The sequence below is a fragment of the Populus nigra genome, chromosome 8 (assembly GCF_951802175.1).
Source record: "Populus nigra chromosome 8, ddPopNigr1.1, whole genome shotgun sequence".
Classification (NCBI taxonomy): Eukaryota; Viridiplantae; Streptophyta; class Magnoliopsida; order Malpighiales; family Salicaceae; genus Populus; species Populus nigra.
Genome location: NC_084859.1, coordinates 12,712,522 through 12,738,180, shown reverse-complemented (window position 1 = coordinate 12,738,180; position 25,659 = coordinate 12,712,522). Strand labels below are relative to the sequence as shown.

Here is a 25,659-nt window from a genome sequence, read left to right as displayed (position 1 = left end):
ATTTATTAGAGATTAAACTTCATATTTTATTTCTATTTGTTTTTTATAAGTTCGTTTTGGTCTTATGACCCAAGTTCCAGGTTTGATAGGTTAACTCAGGTTTTTTTTTAACTTTTTTTATTGATTTATTTTTTAATTTCATCATTTAACTTTTGATTTCTTGAGAACTAAGCTTCATATTTTTTTTTCGGTTTGCTTTCTATGAGATTCTTCCAGTTTCATGACCTGGGTTGCAAGTTTGTCATGCTAACCCAGATTGACTTGGATCATATTTTTATCCTATTTTTAATTGATTTTTTTTCAATTTCATTCTTCAATAATGGATTGATTAGAAATTAAGTTTTATAATTCATTTCAATTTATTTTCTATGGAGTTATTAAAATCTCATGATCAGGGTAGCGACTTTGACAGGTTAATCTATATCGATCCAATAAGTTGTCATCTTAGTATTAAAAAAAGACACCATCTTGAGATTTTTTTAGTCAAACTATGTTTTTATTGGTTATCTGAATTATCTTTAAACTTGTCAAGTTAACCGGGTAACAATGGAACAACTAATGTTTGAGAGACGTTTTTAGATTTTTCATATTTTTTGTACAGTGTAATTATTGCATGGCCTATGGGGTAAACTTTTTTTTTTTGCTTAAGGTCAATGGGTACTTTCAGTTTTTTTAACCTTGGTTTTCTTGCAATTATCCTATAGGGTCAAGGGTTTTCTGATCTTTTTATGATTCGAAGAACAAGTGGCTGGCAAGAGGGAGGTGTATGTGCCCTTTGGGCAGCCCGTGTGGCACCTCCTAGTGGCCATTGGTAGCCTTCTAGGACAGCATCTGAAGCAATACGCCGCCCTCTACATGGTGGGGCGGCACATGTTTGCATCCATGGCATGGAGAAGCTCCGACGATAATTTTTTTTCTCTTCCATCTTTTCTCTCTCCTCCACCTCAAAAGGTGTGCTAGCCTTCTGAAATTGTAAAATAGTCCTCAATCTTTTAATTATATCGAATTCGATTTATTTGTTTTTCAATTTCATCTCTTAAAATTTGATTTTTATGTTTTTCTTATCAAATTTGATTCTTATTTTTTATGATTTCTATTTATTTTCTTTTAATCTTTTTCTGATTGGATTTTCTAAAATTCAAGATCATCATGGTTTTGTCCGACATGGAACCTCTTATAGCTCTGCACACACCTCAATTTTCTAGTATAAAAGCCTAGTCATTAGTTATGAAATAGTCATTCCGCGGGTCAGATTAAATTTTTTAAATACAAAAAAAAATATTAAGAGCGTAAAGAACTTTTTGACAGTGTTATTAAACCTACCAAATGGTTCAATCTTGAAACCTCTCGACACGGCTCCTCGCCTAACTCAAGTTTTCAATTAAATCGCATAGGAGCTAACTCGAATTAAATTGATCGATTTCACGAGTTCAAATGTAATTTTAATGACCGGTAGAAACATGGCTTAACTTTCTAAGTGATAATAACTTTTTTTAAAAAAAAATATTGAGACAATGACAGATTAAGTCTATCTTAGTCCCCTCGTTTCCTGGGTCATGGACTCTATTGAATTTAATAATTTTTTATAAACTATTTTTATTTAATTATATAATAAAAATATATGTTCACAAAATTGAGCACCAATATAAAAATAGACAGTTATTTAAGACAATGATAACCTTATAGAAAGTAAACAAAAATAAACCATGCATTTTATTTCTCAACCAATCCAATATTGAATTATGAAATTAAAAAAAAACAAAATTAAATGACAAAAAAAAAACATATCCAATCAGTAGGTAAACTCGTTAAACCTGTGAACTTGTGATTAATAATATATAACATTGTCATCGCGGAACCACTGCGAATTTGACTACACACGTTACCCCATCAACTACGCCTTCATTGGATGCTTCAGACGAATGATGGTTGGGAATTTTTTGCCACCGTAAGACACAACACGTGTCGCCCGAAGATCACGGACAACATCCACTTGCCGGCACATGCATAGCACGCACCAACCACTTTTTTATTATTATTTTATTTGTTAAAATACTAATTTACCTCTATTTCAAATAAATTATAATGAAAGAGCCATTATAAAAATATCATTTAACGACAATAATGTCATCTAACCGTAAAAAAAAAAAAACAAAACAGTGATGGACCATTATAACCACGATCAATTGTATAATGATAAATAGATACCTTTGAAAATAATACCATTGTACCCCTTGTTTTTTGGAATAGAGGGCAAAGAAATTATAGCAATTTAGTAATCTACAATGCAATAAATCTATACACACGGTAAATAGAATGCCAATGATTTTGGGAATTTTAATGTTTTATTTTTAATGTAATTGATTTTGGGACTCCTAGGGATTAGCTTTCTGGTTTGTCCCAGTATTGGTAAAAGTAGAAATGTCAATGGAAGTACATAAAAATGGGAAGTACGTCTCAATAAAAGCCCTTCCAACTTCCAAATCTTCGTTTCCATTGGAGCTAATTCTCAGTCCTTTATTTACATCGTGTTCATATAATTTTTTTATATATATCCAATTTCTATTAAATAAAGTATGCAGCCCATTAAAAGAATAATTATTAGAAGAAAAAAGACTACAAAAATTATCTAGAATGGAGGCATACTTCTACCATCCACCGTATCTATATGGAACATAATATATATAGCTTATTAAAAAAAAAATATCAAGGTTTTATTAAGGGTAATATATATATATATATATATATATATATATATATATATATATATATTATTTTGAATATAATATTTTATTTTGGATCTAAATCAATAAATAAAACATTTTTGCCAAACTCAACAAATAATAACTTCACCGTACATTCAAGAGGGAGCCAATATCAATAATAAGTAATCGTGTCCTTCAACTTTGAACAGAATATCTTATAAACGTTCTTTATAATTTGGGGCTCGATAAATACTCACAAATTGACAAGAACACACCTTTTTTTTCCAGTTGCCATCAGGCGTTTTATTGAAACAATAAATCCGAACTACAAATTTCTCATTGATATTCAATGAGTTTCTTTATGCAAAAAATCAGATATCCAATTACAATGAAAAAATGACACGAGCTTGCCTCTCCCGGTAGAAAAGATTGAGGAAAAAGGAATAGCCCAGCAAGCAAAACTCGACGTTAATGCCGCGTGTAATGAGATGGATGACAGGGTTGCGGTGTGGAAAAATATTATTCAGCCTTCTGAAAGGTTGCGGTGCGAGTAAATATTATTCAGCCTTCTGAAACAGTGATTTAGCTAATTGAAGGTTAGTTGAGTGAGAGAACTTGGGAGGTAATGTCATTAGCGGATCATCCCCGCTTAGTTTTTGAAATGCCATCCCCAACGTGAATCCCAAGGCACGACCTACAGGAACTGCAACTGCATTTCCAATTTGACGATACCTGCAAAAAAGTTCAGAAGCTGGTCATATAAACACCATGCTCGGTTACTGCACGCCCACGCATACATATACATAAGAGATTGAGAACAGGATAGTGTATACACTTTATAGGAGGTAGGAAATAGCAATTTCATCACTCAAAGAACCAGTTATGGAAACAAAATTCACTAGCTAAAACTAACAGGGCTGTGCAAACATCGATTGGACCACTGTTCTAAAGCATATAAACAGGGCACAACTTTCAGCTTCGCTTTTATTCAAAACCTTTTGAGAAATCCAAAAGCAGTTGCTGCACAACATTGTACCCGGGGAAAAACAGCACCTGCAACAGCCGTTGTTTTGAAAACAGATTGGGTGATCAAGCAACGGGGTCAACTGGCAGGTAATTGGTCAACCCGCTTGTTTAACTAGAAATTATTTGAGTTAAGCTAGCATCTAAACTATATGTATTAGCCTATAATTATGCCAAAGTAATGATAGATTGTTGATATATTAATTTTTTAAGTCCTTAATGAAATTTTAAAATAATAATAATAATAATAATAACTTCAATGGAAACATATAATAGGTATAACTAAAAACCTAAGTTCACATGTATTAGGAACAACCAAAGGAATATAACTAATACACATGCTAAATTAGTCTAATGTCAAGTGACAATTATCATTCTCCACAACTCTTATCCAAAGATTTTAGACTGGTGCCACTCGGACCAATCCAGTCAAACCAGATTGTTTTGACAAGCTTTCACTAGTTCTGATTGGGTTTCTGTTTCTTTCTGAACAGTTTCAATTTTCAAATGACCTGCTATGAGCACTAGGTCAGTTTCGAGGTGGTTCACTGGTTAAAAAATGTCTTCCTTTTCTTTTCAAATGTATGCACACAGACGCTGTCAGATGTTTTTGAGAAGGAAAAAAAATAGAAATTTTCTGAAGAAATATACTCACCTTTGTTTAACTGTCCCACAGAATCTATAATAATCAGGAAAACCTTGCAGCCTAGCACATTCTCGTATGGTGAGAACTCGATCTTGCTCTGGATGCATCACCGCCTACAAATGCATGAAGAGTTATTACAATAAAAAAATATATGATCGTAAGCTTAAACAAGAGCAAGGAGGGACCTGGCTGTGAAGATCCGGAAAAGTAACAACAGTCGACACTGTTTCATCCCACCATAATCTCGCATATGGCCTAAACAGATACTCAGATCTTTAAAATGTTTGAAAAAAATTTATAAGAGAGGAAACAGGAGAAAAACTGTAACCTTCTAGACTTTCCTCCTTCAAAATTTAAGGCAAAATCAGGTACCTACAAGCAAATAAAACACAACTTAAATGAGTGCCAGTGCCCACTAAGCATGACATCAAAGTCCTAATTTACTACGGCCATAATGCAGTCCCTTTCACCCAGTCAACAAATTTCAATACCTTTGGTCTGCTCCTGTTCCTTACAACAAGGTCGTTTTGTTTAACCACCTCCCAAAAGCTTTATGAAATATTTTAGTACTTCAAATCCCATTTACCTTATCTGTTCTTTTCCCCCCTGTCCAAATCATTTTTTGTATGCTAAAGTATATTTTAGAAATAAACATGGGATTGATATGTTTTATTCTATTATTTCTTGCCCGCCAACAATAAGCAGGTATTTACTAAGTGCAGTTTGGATGTTTAGCTGAAAAGAGATCAATATATGATTGTTGATTTCCTTCCAAACAGTTATTAACAGTAATGATCAGATGGTTAGTCTTTAAATGTGAGTGATAGTTCTGGTTGAGTGAAAATATTTGTTTAATTTGGCAGGGACAAGACATGATCTTGAACCCAACTTGAAGCCATTAAAATGTGTTTGGAGTTGGCTGCACAGAAAGGATTGATCAAGTATCAATGCTTTCTCTTCCATTGTTGAGGCGGGCTGCCAAATTGACTGCAAATTCCCTTCATTTTGTTGTTTAGAAGTATTCACGTATTTATCTTGGAGCACAATGAATCTACAGAACTATTTAACCATCTCTAGTTAACTTTTCTTATAACAGAATAAGTAAGAGTTTAGGAGACAATAATTGTAAAACTATAGATCATTTCATTGCATAATTCGAAATGCAGGAAAACAAGTTGAAACATGCATTCCTATCTGCAATTTATTTCACAATCATTAACTGAAAAAAAGAGTCGATCTGGCAAAGGAAAATGCAATAAAGCACTAACCAGGGGCTTTCCGGATGGCAACAACATTTGCTCTTTCGTTGGATCCCGCCGGGCAACATTGTCAGCTCCTACAACCACACCAGGTAGGTCCCTGAAATTTGCTCCCTAAAAGAATTTCTACATGAGAAAGAAAATCAAGGAATGAATCTCAGCATACCAATCCACAGAATCCATATTTATCCAACCTTTTTTTTAGGAATTTGGCAAACTCGAGCAAAATCTTCTTCAGTTAATGAATAAGGACGATGGTCATATAGCAAATTGATCATTCTTGTTCCACTGAGCTCAGAACCAGTCATCTCTACAGAACCAGAAGAGAGAGATTAAAAAACAATTATGTAGTCAGCAATTACCTCCATGAACTCTCCCAAAGTTTTAACTTATTTTTAAAATATACAAATGCATGTTTCACCAAATGTAAGGTCCAAAAGCTGACAACCTTAAATAGGAGAATGATTTTCATTCTTCCATCTGGCTGACACTCCAGTTTGGAAAGAACTCATAAAATTGTGATAAAATTATATGTACAATATGGTAGTTACTTGCATGAATACAATTGGGGAAAACACAGTTTTAAATCTTATCATTATTAACCGACAGCAAAACCTGCCATGAATCTTTATCTTTTTGCTCTGATGATGGATAAAAAAAATTAAGCATATTCCAGATGACACACTGTGACTTGAACTTTTTGTGGCAACAACTCTAGTAGATTAAAAAAGAGCTTGAGTTAATTGAAAGTTGAATAGTGGGAAAGCAACCTAGAGTCCAAACTCAAAAGGGTTCAAATTAAGCAGAAACAAGTTTAATAAATGTATTGCAACTTTAGCAGCATATAGGAAAAGAAGGAGAATATGTTAACTTAAATGCATGCAAAGGAATTGATACTATAACTATTATGCAATGCAACAATTTAAACAAAAAGGAGAGAGTATCATATCTATCTATAGCAATAGTAGATCTAAATGCAAAGAGAAGATGTACAGATCTATGGTTGAGCCACCTAAGAGTCCATTTTTCAGGTGTTCATGCAGTGTGGAAATAGAAACAAACTCGCCATATAAGTAAATTTTACTAAAAAATCGTTCACGGACTACTTTTGATTGGCCTCCAAACCCATCAACTTTATCACAAGAATTTGTCACTACTTTATTGCCAGTATTTGTCATTATCTCTCACAATTTCCGAGACTATAGGGTTGAGATTAAACAGTCACATTAAGACAATGAAAGGCATAAGCTTGTTTGCAAAAAGCAACAAAGGAGTCAGACAACCACCAAACTCAAATATAGGTCTCAAAAAATCCAAAAAATTCAATTTGGCCCCCATGAAACATTGTTAGGATAAGGTTCCCTGCAATTTGAATAGATCTATACTGTTAAATTAATCTTGACATGCATTTTGCTTCTCTTTCATTTAGCATATAGAACTTTTGGCATGAAAGGTAAAGAGAACCAAGATGGTCAAGTTTTTCTGTTTTACCACATTATTTTATTGGTTTATTGCCTAAGTTTTATAACTTCTCTAATGTGAAAATGTTCTAAAAGTTTAATTTGTTTAATAACCCAAAAAATGGAGATGAAAAGTTTAATTTATTTCATAGCTACCTCATTTTATTATATTTTTGGTAATGTTAAACATTTAGTACACACACTTATAATGACCGAGAACTCACAGGGACAAGATGTGGAATAAAAGAACAAAAAGTAAATCAAGGGGAAGTAAGAAAGAAGAGAATGGTCAAAAGAAACCATAAACATATTCAGTCGTTTGCTTTCTCATAGACCATTACTATCTCTGCAGCTTCAGAGCAAATTATCCCAAGGAATATAAGCAATGAATTTGCAAATGCTTCTTAGAAATTGGCAGATGCTTGTTAGCTATAGAGTCAAAGCAAGATGGTTGAACTCCAGATGCACAACTAGATTACTATGTGATCCTAAGAACCCACTAAGTTGGAAGTTTTCACCATTTGACCAATTATACTTCTTACTAGAAATTGTCGGACATAATCATCATGTTCAATAAGCATAACTGACATGGAAAATGGAAGAGAACGAAGAAAAGAAGGAATTGGATTACCATGAGAACCAATTGAAGATAAAAGAGGACCATTTGAGATGGTTTAGCCTATATCCAGCTTGAATGTAGAGGGGCACTGGTGTGGCCTTAAACAGTAACAAACAAAAGATTTCCCATAGATGGAAGAAATTGTATACATAGGAACTTCAGCTTATTAAACTACCACTTAGTTAATTGAGTTGAGATGGATCCCTATATTACTGATATATAACTATATAATTTACAGATGGCTCTACTCTAGACAAGATAAGCTCAAAATCTAATTATGCAAGTCGCTTGTCATAGTAATACTAAAATTTCAATTATTTCTTCACCCAAATTTAGACAGTTGCATTTTCACAGTCCAACCGTACCCACATTTACATTTACAAAAGATAATATTGTGATGCCTCTGGTATAGCAATTGGGACTATTAATATTACCAATTTTTGCAATTTAAGAGTAATCACATTACCGTTTCTTGTTGACCTTATGAATTGTTGAAAGTTAGTTTCTGGAGGCTTGTCGTATGCCATTTCCTCACGGGTTTCATGGCTTGTGACCTTTAACATCGAGTAAGATGAGAGTAAAATAGAATTACTAAAGTTGTCCGTCAATAAATGGAAATACAGCATACAGTGAACCTACATCTGGAAGATCTGAAATGGCATCACGAAGAACTGTGGCTTTTTCTAGATCATCACGAGGTTGATCTTCATCATAGGCAACAGTGTTCCGCTGCAATAACCAATCAAATCATCAACTAACTATAGGCTGCAGATAAATGTGATTTCAGACCTCTGTGAAAGAAAACTGATACCTCAAACTCAGGTGGAGGCCAATATCTGACAATAACATCATGAGAAGGAAGTGGAAATTGAGGCAGTTTCTGCAGGGGAAAAGAAAGCAACAAAACAATTAGATGGTCATTTAACATCACAAAGAGATCAAGATATTCAAACTGTCATATATGCCTGATGAATGTTACGTCTTTTAGCAATTGAAATTTCATGTTGTCTTGACCAATGAAGATTACTTACAGCACATAAGAATGGTTGTTCATTTTTTCTATTTTAAATGTTCTTCTTATAGACTTATTCTAAATACATTTTTTGGGGAAATGAATGGGTCAAGCTCACTATAAAATATCATAATGATTGACACCATGAATTATGAAACTTGCCTCCTTGGGATGAGCTCCCCACAAGAAAACACGCAGCCGAAATTGTGGAAGACCATAACAACCAGCTGCAACGGTGCCAAGCCTTGCTTGGTATTTCATATGCACCAATCGGCTTAAAGCATATCTAGCAAACGAAGCCTTGTCAAATCTAAGGATGTCAACTACATTTTCCATCAGCACATATTTAGGTTTTAAGAACTGCACTATGTCCATGAAGACTACAATCTGAATATTTCTTTCATCAGCAAGTGGAGAATCAACATTTCTATAGCGATTATAGCCACTAATCCCTTGGCATGGAGGACCTCCGCAAATCACATCAGCATCACCCTGGTATATATTGATTCATTAGGAAAATGCTGGTATAAAAGTTTAGACAGCATCCCAACTTGTAGCAACAGTGAAAGAGAACTCACAGGAAGTGGCAAGATCTTGGATTTGAACCCCTCTCTTACAAAATCCCGTATAGAATGTTCACAGTTACTGAAAATTTCAAATCAATAGGTAATATTGGACAGAGTCAAGCAGAAATATTGCATTCTAAAAAGCATACCTTAAGCCTTCAATTGGTTCCCATGAATCTTCACTGGTACTATAACCCTTCCAGTGCACCTAACGAAATAGCTATGAGTAGAAAATCATCTTCACCAAACTACAATATCAAACAAAAAATGAATATGAATTATGACCCATGATGCTTAAGAGAAAACAAAGTTTCATTTATTTAAACGTGCAATTTCACACCTTTTTTACCATTTATTTTAAACATGTTCTAATACTTGACCTCTAAAATTATTTAGGGAACATGCTTGTAGACTTAAGCAGAAAGTAGTCAAAACCCAAGTAAACTTCACAATTAAAAATTTGAGAGGAAAAAGGATAGGTACTTAAACACTAATTTTACTTATTAATGCTTTTATATCAATACAAAGTCCAAAATTCTTCTAATACAATATGTTCTATTCTTTTGCAAACTTATCAGTTTATATTTTTAATACTAAAAATGATTTCAAGATCATCAGCTTGACTCTCAAAAGCATGAGACAAGGACTTCCCTTAATAACAACCATTTGGAATCGTTTATTTATTTAATGCAAATTGATCCTGAAAAGCAGTTATAAAAATTAACATCCCATTAATTATAAAGTTTGGGGTATGAAAGATGATGTCTTGTGCAGTGAACTAACAGAAATTTAGAGAATGGCAATTGTCATGAAGTACCTTAAATTTCAGCCCACGCTTTCCTCTCTTATCGGTCTTCCCATAACAAATGTCAACAAGCCTAGCGACTTCATATTCACCAGGAGCAATATCATCATCATTTGAAGAATTTTTATTTTGTTTTGACATACTTGATGCCATTGACCGCGACTTATGTGTCCTTCCTACATCATTGACCGCATACCGTTTGCATAGCTTTTGCCATTCCTTCAATAGTTCAAGAAAATCCTCGGCAGCTTCATTCCTAACCTATATTTAAGACCATCATATATCTCATACAATTCCATTTTTTTACAGAAGAACTAGCAGTGATCAAATGGTAGATCAGGCACACTCACATGTGTCTCCGGATGATTTAACTTCAAGCTTTGACATGCAGACTCATCACTGTCTAGCGCCCAACTCTAAAATAAAAGGGGAACAAAACTAAAGAACAATCATGTGTGTGCTTAAACATGAATTTCTTGACTTCAAGGAAGTAACAATACAAAATTTCAAGAAAGTACCGTCACAAGATCGACACAAGAAACTTTGGCACCAAGGCATAATCCAGTTGACATTCCACCACAGCCAGAGAAAAGATCTAGTAGTGTCAACTTTGCTTTGTAACTTCCACAAGTGGATATGTTTTCCATTGAAATATCACTGGGAGTTGCAGAACGAGAATCACAGAAAGGCAGTATTGATAACTCATGTCCCCTTAATGAACAATCTGGAGACAGAACATCAGATGTATAAGTGTCATGCCTGGTTCAAAGCTTTCATCATTTCATAGTCAGTTTTGTATATTTTATGGAACAAAAGGAGGAATTCAAGGTCATGCAAACACATGGTAATTACCAGGCTGTTCAAGAAAACCAAAAGCAGCAGGATGCCAAAATTAAAGTGAAAGTACCACTCAATCCTGAAACTTGTGAGATTCCAAAAATGGTTTTTATTAGTCTCTTTTACACACTACTTTGAGTTAAAACCTATCCAGCTTGAAAATTGAAAAAAGCCCTCCACTATATTGTGCTTAAAAGAATAGGAGTGAGACTGATGACCACCACTTAAAGTCAACATTCCCAAATGGAGAAGCATCACGGCATAAAACAAAATAAAGGACCACCTACTGAAACAGAACTATAAAGATTTGTTTGAAAAGAAATTGGAACAAATACAAGATGAATGTTTCCTACTTTTAGCCTGTGAAATATCAAAAAATAGATTAATAGAGCGCGCAAGAAGATTGGTTAATTTATTTTTTATTTTATTTTTTTGCTTTTTCTTCCTGAACAGAGCACTATAATATGAAAGTCCTAAGCCCTAGTTGCTGCACTGATTCAGATGCCTTTCTTAAAAGACAGCTGGGGCAACAAGAGCATTCCAAACTAGTTGGGGTTGGCTGTATGCATCCTTTTATGCCATTCAGCTGACGCAGAGTGAATGAACATAAATATGTTGACATGAATGTATCCATGCTAGAACATATAAAAGGATGCGTATGAGAAATTCATTTAGTTGGAGAAAGATAAGAGACACCATTAATGGATGGACTATCTTAAAGATATAGGTTGATCAGATGCTATCTAATCCTGCTGTTTTTGAAAAGTGTGTTGTCTTCCCTACAAACACCACCAGCCAGCATAATATCTGATCATTAAAGAGTCAAAAACAAACAAAAATACACAATAATGGCTTATATTTATAGCATTCAGACACTGCAATGAAACTGTCATCAACCAGCTTAGATTTTGTCTTACATACAAGTGTTATCTTCCCTTTTAGAATCTGTTTTTTTTGTTTCTCCGAGGTGGATAGATGGTGACAGTAATTCAAACAGTATATCATACTGATCAAGGATACTATTTTAGCTTCAACCTATGCACCTTTTTATCTAGGAAGAAAAGATTGGCAACAGATAAGCACCAGTAACCCACAATACCTAATTGCATACTGGAATAAACACTCTTATCACAATAGACTATCTTCCAGCTGATGCAAGTATTGGAGCAAAGAATAAAAGATCCAGAGGAATTATTTTCCACCATGTTGTCCTCCACACGCAAGACTCAGATTTGTGATACAGAATTGGTGGCATTAAGGGAGGTGATTTAATCAAATAATGCGTCAATAGACTATCTTCAGAATTATTTTCTCAGTATCCTAAGGTTCTTTCTTTCCCAGTATCCTAAGGTTCTTTCTTTCCCTCTCATTACCTACAAACCTAACAGCTGGGATCAAAATTTACTAAGCATGAAACATGTGAAATTTGATGTTTGGGGCTTATCAAGCACATTGGTTCCTAACCAGTATCTCATGCCTTCCATTGAACGATGAAACTGTTCCTTCCATTCCTCCATTTGACATGCAATTGCAGCAAGACTCAAACAGCAACTCGGTACCAGGAGTAGAATTTAAATTCTTACCAGTCAGCAAAGTTCGAAATGTTGAATAATCCACACAGTATTCCATGTCAAAGTAGAAGTCAGACGCTGGTGTTGAATGAAATTTTAAATGTACCTGAAACAAGTTGCAATTTATTAAATTAGCATGCAAAATAAATTAATTAGGGCAAAAAAGGAAGAGATGCCATCAAAGCCTACAAAAACTTCAAAAGGCAGCCTTCCCGAAGATTATTGAAGTTGATAAAAATCTAGAAGTACGACTGAACCTTACCCTAGGTGATATCTGTACAACAGTGACTTTAGAAATAATGCAATCTATTGGATTATCATTCATCACTGTGGAATAAAATAACCGCTTATTGTCATGAAAATCAGCTGCTTCTTTCATCACCTGAGGAGGCGGAAGAGTGATTAATGCAATACAAAAATAAATAAATGATTCAATCCAACAAAATTTATGTACTCACCGTATCCTCAGCTCTGTAAAACCATTGGACCCTAAAATAATCTTCCCTGTCTGTTGTCTTGAAAAACTCTAAGATACTACCAATATGATTTTTTGCTCCTTCACCCTACAAATTGCTCCAATAGATAGATTAATGGTTCTGAAAAAACTCAAAACCTTTTTTCCCTCATAGTTTAGTAAAAGAAGTGTAGGCAATGCAATACTCCATTCTTGTGCCTAAGCTCTACTACGAAATAGGCTAATCCAAATTGTGCTAGCAACCATCCTGAAAAATCAATTTCAGAGGGGCAAGTGCAAAATAAAGAAATGCTGCATGATTAGGTAACAAAAAAATAAAATATATAGAACTTGTTAATTAAAAATTTGGAGGATTAACATTTAGTCTGAATATCATCCCACATCTGAGTGCTTTCTTGCAAGCAAAATTGTAAGAGAGACAAACAATATACACATACGAAGCAAATGCTTGGTCAATTAAATGAGGCTGACAAGCTGAAATAAGCAATGGAGCAAAATAACAGCTATTATGTAATGGAATTTTGAGTTCATATTATGTGACACCATATTGTTAACAAGAAGCTCGTACATAACATGCATAGAATAACAGCTTCTACCAAGGGTATGCGACTTGTGACCTCAAAAATATAGCCTAATCACAGGGTAGCAAAAGTATGAGTAGCATCAAAATAAAGATGATTTAACCTGATGGGAAGATGAAATGGTAATGTTGCACATAAGAAAAGAAATATCCATCTTCAGTAAATTCTCATAAAAAATAGGTGCATTTACCTTTACATAGACACAATCTCCAAGATTAATGATGCGACCTTCAATATCAGCCTGAGTGTAATGGCATTCAACATTCCAAACAACCTTATCTTCATCATCATCACTGAACAAATGAGCATCAAAAAAAATTGACAAGCAAAAAACCATAAGAAGCTAAAACATTATTGAAATAGGATACATAAAACAACAAATACCAGACAGATAGAATAGCTCATAACTGATTGCTTACTCTAAAGCGAGTCTTGGATGCTTGGTTCTCTTACTCTGCAAACTCAAAGATGCCCGCCATGAATATTGGAATAATCAAAATCTAAGGCAAATAGAATTAAAACAAGTAGCGTATGATTTACAGATAATTTCATGCACTAAAAGTTATGGAGCATGTCAAGTTACCACTTACTAGGAAGGATAAGATATCACTTGTTTGATCTGAAATCTTAATTGGCTAATACTACTAACTTGTTACAGGTGCAAAGGCCACACAACAAATCATTTTGGTAAGTTTGTTTTTTCAGTTTTAGCAGCAATGCAACTCCAGGAAACCAATTTTTTTTCAATCTCTGGGAATTAGAGGTTTGTATCTTAAGATCCTAGAGGAGGTTTTTCTGACACAAAACTGTTGGTTAACAGACTGAGGCAGCATTCTTAGACATGCTGTTTATGTGATAATCTGGTCTGTTTGGTTGGAGGACAATTCTAGAATCTTCAACACAAGCAACCACTCTTATATATTATTTGGATAGTATAGTGTACTTCACTTCTTATATACATGCTATTTAGCAGGTCTATTTCAGGGGGTTTTCCATAGCCAAGATGCAAGTTATAAGGGGGGTTACCTTATCATCTAAAGCTGCATGTTCTAGTTCTTAATTAAATTATGGCAGAAAAAGAAAAGAAAAACATCAAATTGACAATCATCTTTTGATATACATGTAAGATTGATGTTAGGCACAGGCCCTGCAGCATTTGAACCTATATAACCTATTAAGACACATGATTTCTGTGACAACCACTTAAAAGAAAAATTGCAACCAGAAATTACCTTGAAAATCAGTAATAGTTCGTGTTCTAGTGCAACAAACTCATTTACAGTAAATCAGGCATAATTAATATGCATCTACCAGCAGGAGGAAGTACAGAATTCTGATGACACGATGACCATCTAAAACATTTGAATAATAAAATAACACAACACCAGATTATCTTAAGATTTGCAACAAGATCTTATATGGTTGCCAAATTTTCACGTGGCAACAATAAATTCACAGACAAAAGTCAGATGAACCAAGCACAAATATAGCTATTATCACCCAGTTAGATTGTTAGAGCCCCCCAAATTACCTAATACTGAAATAAAAGTGCAATAAAGAAGAGTGCCAAATATGTACTGAAAATCAAGTTAAAGATAAAATAAATATATAATAAAACAAGAATTTATTAGTCACCTTCATTTCATATCGCCAATGCCACCTTTCTTGAGCTTCATCATGGGGGACAGGATCTCCAATCAGGGAACAATTAACTCTGTGTTCCTTCTGCTTCTTCCCTGAAGAAGCCTTCTCCAAAGACCGTTCTTTAGCAGAATTCTTCTTTGGAGATTGCTTCTTACCTGACTTGTTTTCCCCATTTTCAGTCACAACAATAGAGTTTGTCCTGGGAGACCGTCTCAAGAGCTTTTCATCTGACATTCCTGAAACAGAATTTTCTTCACAAATTTTAACCCTCTTAGAAGGGCATGCATCCTTCGAATCAAAAATCCCACTGGAACAAGATATCACTTCAAAATTCCCATCCCCATCCAATGCCGAGGACCATTTACAAGATTTTATGGGAGACTCGTTAATAACAGCATTTTCATTTGCAAAATCAAAACTTGGAGACATCCTCAACGGCTCCTCCTCAAACACACTTGAGCCATCATCACATTTTACCATCCCAGTTTGACTCTCATTATCTCCATGCCATGGAAGCAATAGCGGTTTGGCTTCAAACTCTCCCGAATCCCCTACTTCAGAGTCAGAAATTGTCAACAAAACAGACTGACAACCACGCTTTTCACAGCATCCCAGTTTAGCATTTGCTGAACTGCATGCTACAGGTGAACCCTTTGATAAGTCCTTACTCGAGCATTCTACTTTCAAACAATTTCTTCCATTCTCTTCGCTAGAACACAAGCATGCATGAGCTAATTACTAACTACCAGCTATAAAATTAAAATTAAAATTAAAAAAAAAAAACAGTAAAAAGTCGACCAAATAAATTTACTGTGTGATAAAATCATTACTTTACTATGAAGCGCGAGCATTTTTCACTCTGCAGAAAATCAAGAACCTATTGTTAACATTGAAGTAAACACAAGTACGCAATCCATAACAAAAGAAAAAAAAAATAACAGACTAAAGAGCGTGCAGAAGAGAAACGACACCTGAACTAAGGCAAACTGTACGTCCAATCGGCCGTTTTGATTTCTCGGTGACCTTGACATCTCGTCAGACACTCTCTTTCTCTTCAAGAAAGTCCTCACTTTACTGACCGCAACTTCCTCGTACCCATTTGCCAGCCTCGGGGACCTCCTCAAGCGCGCTGTATCCGCCAAAACAACTGAAGCGTTTCGTTCACTAACAACAATCTCCATGTCCGCACTTGACAGCCTCGGCGACCTCCTCAAAGCTGAAGAATCCAACAAAACTGTTCGGTTGGCGGCAACATTTTGCATGCGCGAATTCCCCACCCTTGAGGACCTCGACGGGATTTTGCGGTCAACAGAAACGTTTCGAGCAGAGCATTTCGTTTTAGAAACGTTTCTGCTGTGCTTTTTCCTCGAAACGCTTTGGGGAGAAGCAGGTGTGGGTTCAAGCCTCGGAGATCGTCTGAGGGAAATGTGAGTTGTTTTGGGTTTGTTAGATTTGGGGGTTTTTGAAGGTACATTGTTGTTTGGTGGAGCTAATCTTGGAGATCTTCTTGAGGTAGAAGTGGATTCGTACACCTGCAAAGGTGTTAATTTTGGTCTTGAATCCGTTGGTGATGATGACGATTTCATTGCATGAGATAAGATATGAGAGGGGGGTTTGGGATTATTTTTTTTAAAGGGCGTGTGGAGTGTGGATAGGTAGCAGAGTGTTCGAATCTTCGATTAACTAGAAATAGAGAGTTCTGAAAACAAGAGAGCGTTAATCTCTGACAGACACAGTCGTGGATGGAGGACTAAAGGGATGGACCAGGCGATTCTCGACAAGACTCCCGGAATTTGAAAAGCAAGTCTCCGCACTGAAGGGGATGGGAATTGATAATTTCACCGCAGCCGGATAGAATGATAATTTCACCGCAACCGGGATTTTAAAACAATTTAAATTAGAATTCAAGCAAGAAAAGTGTTTTCTTTTATTTCATAAAGAAAACACTTTTTTAAATTTTAAAATAAAAAAATAATGATTAAATATTTTTTATTGTTATATGTTTTATTTGAGATAATTTATAAAATTATAACTTTTTAATTTTATTATCTTTCAATTTTTAATATATCAAATTTATTTTTTTATTTAAAATAATTTATGAAACTAAAAAAAATATCAATTTTATTCTTATTTTACTTTTTCATATGTTAGATTTGGTTCTTATTCTTTTAATTGCTATTTATTTTATTTAAAATAATTTATGAAATTAGAATTTTTTTAATTTCATCATCCTTCAACTTTTTTAACTTATTTTTCATGGCATAGTCAAACACTTAGAACTATTTTCAATATATGTTTTATGACACTGTTAAACATAAAAAAATTATCAACTTTGCAGCAACTTTACAGGAACCAATTTTCCATGAAAACTACTTTTTAACAAATAAGCGGGACATAAGTGTTTATTTAATATTTTGATAACTTTTACAATTACAGTTTAAAAAGATTGGTTTAAAAAAAGTTATAAATTATAGCTTTTTGTAATCAATGTTTCAAGAAAGGGTTTCAAGTAGAATCCATGATAAAATATGATGTGTGTTAATTAACTAAGATTTTCAAAACTATGTTTGGAGTAAATTACAATTCCAATCACACTACTAAATGAATTGTTGAAGGAATGGGTTAAAATTTTGATGAATAGTTTAGGTTTAAATAAAACTTTAAAAAATAAAGTTATGTATGGATATTATTATTCTTAATCCAATCCAAACCGAATCTAAATTTTAATAATATATTTAAAATTATAAAAAAATACACTTATACCATAGCTATATTATATATAATTATAAATACAAAAATATAGTGTGTGTTAATTAACTAAATATTTTCAAAACTATAATTAGAGTAAAATACAATTTCAATTACACTATCAAACTACCAAATAAACTATTGAAGGAATGGGTTAAAAAATTTATGAATAGTTTAGTTTTAAATAAAACTTGAAAAAATAAAGTTGTATGTGGATAATGTTGTTCTCCGTCCAGAACCAATCTAAAAATTAATAATATAGTTAAAATTATAAAAAACAATTACACTTATACCATAGCTATATTATACATAATTATAAATACTATATAATTATAAATACAAAAATATTATGTGTGTTAATTAACCAAATATTTTAAAAACTATAATTGGAATAAAATACAAGTTCAATTCCATTAACAAATGAACTGTCGAAGGAATGAGTTAGAAATTTTATGAATAGTTTAGGTTTAAATAAAACTTGAAAAAATAAAGTTATGTATGAATATTGTTATTCTCAATTTAGACCCAATCTAAAATTTAATAATATCTTTAAAATTATATATATATATATATATATAATTACACTTATACCATAGCTATATTATATATAATTATAAATACAAAAGTACAGGGGTGGTGAAAGTGAAATTCACTATTCAAAACATTATGGATTTCACCATTTATTTCTACAATGCCTATATTGGTTATTCAATTTTATTTATTTGTAATTTCATCATTTAAAGTTATATTAACATGTTTTTACATGTTAAGATTGTCGCTTCCTCAGATTCAGGATCCCTCTCTCAGGTTCGTCGATCCTCATGAGTTTTTTATCTTGTTTAAGTCTTTTTGTCTTATCTTATGTCCCCAAAACATCGAGCTTACCTCATGTCAGCTCAATCTTCTCATGAACTTGAATCATTTGCTGAAGCCTTCAATCATTCTTACTGGAAAAATGCTATGCAGGAAGATGCCCAGAAAAAAAAGAGACTAAGATGTCAGTCTCATTGGCTGCATGGAAACAAGCCATTAGCTACAAGTGGATTTACCAAGATCAAGCATAAAACAGATGGCTCGATAGAGAGATACAAAGTTAAATTATTAGAACAAAGATTTCTTCAAGAATATCATGTCGAACCCCTTTAAAGATAGGGAAAATATTTTTCCCAGGTTGAAAAAATTACCACCATTCGTGGCATTTTTTCTTTGGCTGCAATCAAGAAGTACCCCTTATTTCAACTTGACGTGAAGAATGTCTTTCAACAACATAAGTGCTCTCATATACAAAAAATATAGATTAATATTTTCATGATAAATTAAAAAAAAATGTTATGAAATATAATTGTAGGTTATAGCTAAAAACATTAAGAGAAGAAGGATCAAATTTAACAAAAAAATAAAATATTTTTTTTTATTTTAGAGTAAAAAACTTCAATTTGATCCTTAAAGTTTCAGTTTATGTATTTATTTGATCCATGATGTTTCAAATTTTTATTGTTTCATGTTTCAATCTCTAGATGTTGAGATGAGAGAGAAGATTGTTAGAAAAGATTAATGAGAGAGAAAGTGCTTGAATGATGACATTGTAGCTCACAAAAAGTTGTTAATAGTGTCAATATGGTTTTTTTTTTAGAGAAGTTTAATGAAGATTATGTTGCTCTATAACTATGACTGAAAAAATAGACCAAGGTTCATGAACTTTTTTATTCATTTATATTTTTTTTTTAGTGGTTAAATGAGGATTTAGGGTTGAGAATTGGATTGTCGAGGTTTCTATAATATTTTTTAGATGTTTTTATGTGAAATCAAGCTAAAAATAAGTTTTTATAATTAAAAATATAATGTATGTTATGAATTGCACAAGACTAGATATTATATATTCGATCAATAAGTTAAGTAAATTTATCATTAATCCAAGTATGAATTGTTAAAAAATAATAAACAAGGCACTCATATATTTGAGATAATTATTAAATTATAAGCTACATTATTATACTAGATACCTGGTGTTATTAGAAGGTTATAGTGATGGAAATTGATGCAAATTGAATATATAATACTAAGAATTTAAAATTCTCTAGTTGATATAATTCTAAATCCATAAGAACTATAATGAAATTAGATTTTGTAACTCTTAATGAAGTTATAAAAGAAGTAGAATAGCTTTGAAATTTCTTAGACGATACTCAAAACTTTAAAAAGTAGTAAAAATACATAGTGGAAGAACATGGAACTATGAATGAGCGTGTGGTCAGTGCTTTTTCTACAATAAAACCATAATCTCATTTAGTTGTTTTTGGTTAATGGTTATTGGGTTTGATTTGCCAAAATTATGTTTTGCTATATTTTTTCCGAAATGAACTTGGAGTATAATTCAAAACGATGAGAGTTTGTAGCTCATTGCAAGTGGAAATGTGAGACATGCAAGAAAAAATCATGAAAAAACTGGAACGGGCGCACACTACATCCCAAGAAATTGCAATTTCTTTCTTCCTTTTCAAAGAATTTCATTTAAAGGTCAAAATCAGAAACATGACAACCATGGGCTTTGATCACAGGAACGAAGGAGCCCAGACACAGTCCAGGAGGAAGTGGAGCATGGCTGCAGAAATGTTCATTAGACACAGCACCATGTGTGTATGATAAACGGTTCATCTTCCTTAAATTTCTCTCATTCCAGAATATTAATGGATCTGGTTCTCATGCCTTTCAGCCAGCGTTCACAGAACCAAGGGACTTGAAAAAACGAAAAAACAGAGAAACTTGTAGTCACTGGTATCTCATTTACACAAGGGGGTTTTATCTCGTTCACGTTTTTTAAAAAATAATTCAAAGAAAACTAATGCATCCGTAAGCGGAACATTCAAGTTATTCAGAACACTGTTTAAATTTATTAATCGACAAGTGATGCTGTCTTCCATAAGGGCAACTAAATCACTCTCCAGAATACAAGAAAACAAGATGTTCTAGATTTTTTTTTAATGTTTCACGACCCTTCAAAACTAAAAACTAGCCATGGCAAGCAGCAATTTCCTTCCATGCTACGTAAACTGACAAATCGTTGAAATAAAACAATGGACCAAATAACTAGCATATGCACTACCTGGACATTAGTTTGGATGAAACCAAAAAAATAAAATATCGAGCTATTATTGGCTGATACTGTTCGACTAGCAATTCAAATTGGAAACATTGTAGCAGTTTCCTTGTTTGTTAGCCAAATGCTCAAAACAAGTTCCAACTGTTGCTTGCTACAAAAACTGTGCTCTAGGCCATGGACATTTTCATCTTCTGTCGAAGTAACTGGCAGCATCTGAAGTTTTAAGTTAACCACAGAAGTTAAGCTTCTTCATAACTTTGGCATAGGCTGCAGGTACAGTAGATGGTTGTCTCAGTCGACGTTTTGATTTCTTTGACTGCATTAAACATAAAATTTCTGTCAATCACAAATGAAATCAGCTAATGCCAAATCACACCCCCCTAAAAAAGAAAAACAAACAGTAAGATCTGAACAAGAGGATTTTCTGCTGGTAACTACAACTTTTGGAACTTGGGAGGAGAGCAGTCGGTGATGGGGGTACCTAGAAATAAGTAAACAGTTGAAGATGTAATCATCTTATTTCTGATTGAGTGAAGTTCAAACCAAAATGGATGCTCATCAACCCCACTTCTCCATTGAGAAAAGAATCCTCAAAATGCCACCTTTCATTGAGTATCATTCCTTAAATTGGGTTAACACAAGAGTACTAGGCAAACCAACTCAAACATAAATGCAACAGAAGGGTACTATCATTCCTTAAATTGGATACAGTAAACAGAAGTTAATAAGACATTTGTGCCCGCCATCAATAAAACTCTTCAACATCAAAATGCAAGCGAAAAGGAAATAGAGCTGAGCACGTCAGGACCAAAAGAGATCACATATACAAACAGCCTAGGATTGGAAAGATGTTCTATTAAAAACATGTGCTGAACTAGCATTCTTTATGATGGCAAGATAGAGAAACCAGAGCAATATTGCAAACTTACAGATGAACATCACATTTAAATGAAACCGGGCCACCTGAAAATGTATTTTGAGTACTAAAGGAGGCTCCTCCTTTTCTCCAAACTTAGAAAGCTAAATAACACGTCCAGTGTAAACTTGATTCATAAGCGGATTGTAGTCAAGCATCACTACAACTTTGCAACAAGCATGACTTACAAAATGCTAAGTAGAATTGGCATGCACTTTATATAATCAAGAAACCAGCTATATAGTTATCAACTTATGGAAAACATGTAGCTAAAGACCATCTAGTTTCAATAACATGAAAAGGAAAGGAAAATGACAGAATGAAATTACTGAAAGACACACCTTCGAGTGCGCATTGTGATTCTTGCCCTCCCTCCAGCGACGAATAGTCCCATCATTCATTGTCCTGAATCTTTCCTTATAGGACCTGATCAGGACAAACTAAAACCAGTTATTCACAGAAATTTAAATAGCACTTTCACAGAAAGAAAAGAAATCGAGTAAAACAGCTTAAACTCACGAGTAAGCCTTCATTTTAATCTTTTTTACTTTGGAGGTGCGTGGAGTCATTGGCTTCCTCCTCTTTTTCCGCTCCCTTGATGAAACATGACGCACTTGCACCAACTGGAACACCACAAAGAAATCTACAATTGCATTAAAAAGAAATTCAAAGTGATTTGGATTTAACATCAAATGCAAAATTCCTGGACTCGTGTTGATTGTTAGGATGGAAAAGGACGGGATCAGAACTCTACATACAATCCTATATAAAATAGAAAGCCGAACTCAAGATAATATAATTACGCTTACGTATCAAAAAATTTCAACTTCTCTATCCATTTTATAAGCGGTTGCTGAGAAGGTAAATGAAAAACTAGCATTTCCAATGTATTAGCTAATAGGCTAGGATGCACAGCATGGCTAGTCAAGTGTTGGAACAAATTTGACATGGGTTCTTCTAATTCTTCTTCAGAACTCAACTCCTTGCCAATAACGACTTTATCATTTTAGACTATAATTCTACAAGCAATAGTTTTATGTCAATTATTTTGCAAACTCTCAAGATTAAAGAAAATGATTGGCATTTGCTGCAAAATTATTGAATCAAATATAGAATGAGGTACATTCAGTAAGACCTGAAACAACAGTTAATGAAAAGATTGAACTACAGGTAACTAAATCTGGATAAAAGGTACACATTTCTTTGCGGCACTTCCTCAGTATTCATGCATACAAAAAAGAATCAACAAGCGAATAACCATGCAAAAAACAAAACAAAAGAAGCCCAAAAGCCTTACCGAGTGGGGGAGTTGAGACAGACGCGAAGAGGACAGAGCTGCCATCGAAGGAAGCTGCATTGGTAAAGAAGAAGATGTGTTCAAAAGGGACCCATTAAGATTCCATTTACGGGAAGCAGCGGCGAAATGGAGATGTCGGTGATAAGATTGTGGAGGCGGGTGGAGGAGGCGATGTGAGGAGGAAACAGAGGCTAAAGATCGGAGCTTGGTGCATAATCTCTGCATTTCGAGAAGGAAAATGACGGGCTTTGAATTGATTAGAAGGTAAAACCGTCAGAGGATTCAATCACTGCTCTTTGGTGGGGTTTTGGTTTGGGGATTGTAGTTAGAGGCTGGGTGTTTGGAGAATGGTTTAACTGGAAGCCTTGCTCGTGGAGACATGTTTGCCTGTATCGAGTTAGGACTGTCCTTGCCTTGGACAATGCGGTGGGTGGTGCCTTCGGATTTTTTAAAAAATAAATTTTGTTTTGAAATATGTTAAAATAATATATTTTTTTTTTAAAATTTATTTTTAATATCAATATATTAAAATAATTAAATATATATATATATATATAAATTAATTCTAAACTTTAAATTGTTTTTTAAAAAATAAAAAATATAGTTGGACCGCAATACCAAATCAGCTTTCATCAATCTTATAATGGATTAAATATACATACAATTAATTTATCATAGGAATTTCATCAATTGGGTCCTTTTTTATGATATTTTGATTAATAGTGCCTTTTTATGATATATTTTATTACTTTAAGGTTGTGTTTGTTTTTGTGGTTGAATGATGTTTTTGAAGAATTTTAAATTTTTTTTCTTTAAATTATATTTTTCAAGTGTTTTAAAATTATTTTGATGTCATGATGTCAAAAATAAATTTTTAAAAAATAAAAATTATTATTTTAATGAATTCTAAGCGAAAATCACTTTAAAAAATAATTTTTACCACAATTCTAACAATAAGAAATGTGTTCATTTAAGATGAGAAAAAAAGAGTCTAAAGAAATAAAATTTGATTTTCTAAATTTTCAATAATTAACACATAAAAATTATTTTAAAATTTTTTAAGATAAAATCAAAGTGTTAACATACTTTTGAGATATTCTTTAACTATCTCTCTGTCTTCTTAATATAATTGCTTGTGAGTGTGATCCATTCTAATTATCATTGATTATTTTTTTTATATAATTGAATTTATCTTATTGAGATTTTTTTATAGTATTATTAGTATCCTAATTATAGTTTTGATATGCTTATAAGGTATTTTTTTTGTCATTATAATTTATGCATTTCATTTAATAATTCTTTTGAAATTTCGCATTTTCCACATGTTGATTTAAATCGCCTAATTAACATGTACCAAACTGTGCTAAATTACTAATTTTTTCAAACTATGTGATTTTATCAATATTTTTTTTAATTAGTGCTAATTTTAAAAAATTCGACTCTTATGTTGTCAAGAAAAACAAAACAAGCTATGATTTAAACAATAAAATAAAAAAATAAACAGTGCCCAATATTTGGCCACTGATTTAGGGATTTCTTGTCATGATTGTGTGTGTTTAAGATTGTATTGGATTGTGATTTTTAAAACAAATTCTGACTTGAAAATATATTATAATAAATTATTTTTAGCTTTTTTATATAAGTATATTAAAATTATTTAAAAGTAATAAAAAAATATTATTTTTAATTTTTTTAAATCAAAAATACCTTTTAAAAAATATATAAAAAAGCAGAAAACCTATCAATCACTATGACGTCTATGGAAAATTGGAAATGATGGAAATGCAAGAAAAGATCCATAGGATAGGATAGTGATGACCAGAAAGAAAGTAACCCTTAAATACTCGGCTACTGAAGCGACTTTCACAAGGAAACAAAGACAAACGAAAAGGACGCAAATCACGAATCACAAAACGACACGTGCGCAACCCCCCAATTCTTCATGACTTCATCCCTGTAAAGCTCCTCCTCCTCCTCCATCAATCCTCACATGCACGCGCGCTCTTCTACCAGTGCCCATCTAGCCTTTAAAAGAAAACACGCACAGAAGCAGTAAAAAGGTGGCCTAACTCCTAAGCATTGAAAAAACTTGTAGGCTAGAGAGGAAAGAAAGCAGAAAGAGAACAATAACAGCTAGCCTTTACCATTATTCTCAAGCATCCCAGCAGCACATATACAGGGATCCCAAGTTGCCTCGGCAATGTTGGCGTCTCCACTTTCCCTTCCAGCCCAGATAAAAAACACATCAGGATAAGGTTTCCACTACCTTCCACTTTCCTTTCCAAAAAACAACAAGAATAATAAATTAAAAAAAATACTTTCTCAACTTTTCTAACTTATTATAATTAGAAACTAGAAAAGCTAACTACAACAGTAAAGGTAAAGTCATATTCTT

At 33.2% G+C, this 25,659-nt stretch overlaps 2 protein-coding genes and 1 long non-coding RNA gene across 5 annotated transcripts; all 3 read right to left on the bottom strand.

Annotated features, from left to right (window-relative positions):
* Nucleotides 1-2,877: 2,877 nt before the first annotated feature.
* Nucleotides 2,878-17,046, bottom strand: LOC133701618 (DNA (cytosine-5)-methyltransferase CMT2-like). Of its 3 annotated transcripts, none has more exons than XM_062125595.1 (23): nucleotides 16,175-17,046; nucleotides 16,034-16,062; nucleotides 15,195-15,912; nucleotides 13,979-14,013; nucleotides 13,750-13,852; nucleotides 12,962-13,066; nucleotides 12,766-12,885; nucleotides 12,516-12,609; nucleotides 10,614-10,819; nucleotides 10,446-10,511; nucleotides 10,108-10,356; nucleotides 9,440-9,498; nucleotides 9,303-9,369; nucleotides 8,887-9,216; nucleotides 8,524-8,592; nucleotides 8,352-8,441; nucleotides 8,179-8,266; nucleotides 5,828-5,943; nucleotides 5,643-5,747; nucleotides 4,703-4,746; nucleotides 4,560-4,629; nucleotides 4,384-4,487; nucleotides 2,878-3,437 (listed from the first exon to the last, which is right to left on the bottom strand). In XM_062125595.1, the coding sequence occupies exons 1-23, from the start codon at nucleotides 16,787-16,789 to the stop codon at nucleotides 3,263-3,265; spliced, it is 3,657 nt and encodes a 1,218-aa protein (XP_061981579.1). In that variant the 5' UTR covers nucleotides 16,790-17,046; the 3' UTR covers nucleotides 2,878-3,262. The 3 variants fall into 3 exon arrangements, with proteins under 3 accessions (XP_061981579.1, XP_061981580.1, XP_061981581.1); XM_062125596.1 differs by having other exon boundaries at nucleotides 4,384-4,471; XM_062125597.1 differs by lacking the exons at nucleotides 2,878-3,437; nucleotides 4,384-4,487; nucleotides 4,560-4,629; nucleotides 4,703-4,746 and having other exon boundaries at nucleotides 5,643-5,759.
* Nucleotides 17,047-20,819: 3,773 nt separating this feature from the next.
* On the bottom strand, nucleotides 20,820-23,610 carry LOC133700975 (uncharacterized). Its single transcript, XM_062124720.1, has 4 exons — nucleotides 23,265-23,610; nucleotides 22,487-22,590; nucleotides 22,309-22,393; nucleotides 20,820-21,367 (listed from the first exon to the last, which is right to left on the bottom strand). The coding sequence occupies exons 1-4, from the start codon at nucleotides 23,487-23,489 to the stop codon at nucleotides 21,278-21,280; spliced, it is 504 nt and encodes a 167-aa protein (XP_061980704.1). The 5' UTR covers nucleotides 23,490-23,610; the 3' UTR covers nucleotides 20,820-21,277.
* A 1,437-nt stretch (nucleotides 23,611-25,047) lies between these two features.
* On the bottom strand, nucleotides 25,048-25,545 carry LOC133702308 (uncharacterized). Its single transcript, XR_009843702.1, has 2 exons — nucleotides 25,409-25,545; nucleotides 25,048-25,289 (listed from the first exon to the last, which is right to left on the bottom strand). It is a non-coding gene; the product is annotated as an uncharacterized LOC133702308 (long non-coding RNA).
* Nucleotides 25,546-25,659: the final 114 nt, after the last annotated feature.

What these genes read in the sequence shown, in the direction of transcription:
- LOC133701618 (XM_062125595.1), bottom strand. Translation starts at nt 16,789, where the DNA reads ATGAAATCGTCATCATCACCAACGGATTCAAGACCAAAATTAACACCT. An exon ending in CATCCAAGACTCGCTTTAGA is followed by an intron (nt 13,853 to 13,978) that starts GTAAGCAATCAG and finishes TCATTTGTTCAG; the next exon opens with TGATGATGATGAAGATAAGG. An exon ending in ATTTCGAACTTTGCTGACTG is followed by an intron (nt 10,820 to 12,515) that starts GTAAGAATTTAA and finishes TTCTGTCTCCAG; the next exon opens with ATTGTTCATTAAGGGGACAT.
- LOC133700975 (XM_062124720.1), bottom strand. Translation starts at nt 23,489, where the DNA reads ATGCAGAGATTATGCACCAAGCTCCGATCTTTAGCCTCTGTTTCCTCC. An exon ending in TGTCTCAACTCCCCCACTCG is followed by an intron (nt 22,591 to 23,264) that starts GTAAGGCTTTTG and finishes GTGGTGTTCCAG; the next exon opens with TTGGTGCAAGTGCGTCATGT. An exon ending in ATCACAATGCGCACTCGAAG is followed by an intron (nt 21,368 to 22,308) that starts GTGTGTCTTTCA and finishes TGTTTAATGCAG; the next exon opens with TCAAAGAAATCAAAACGTCG.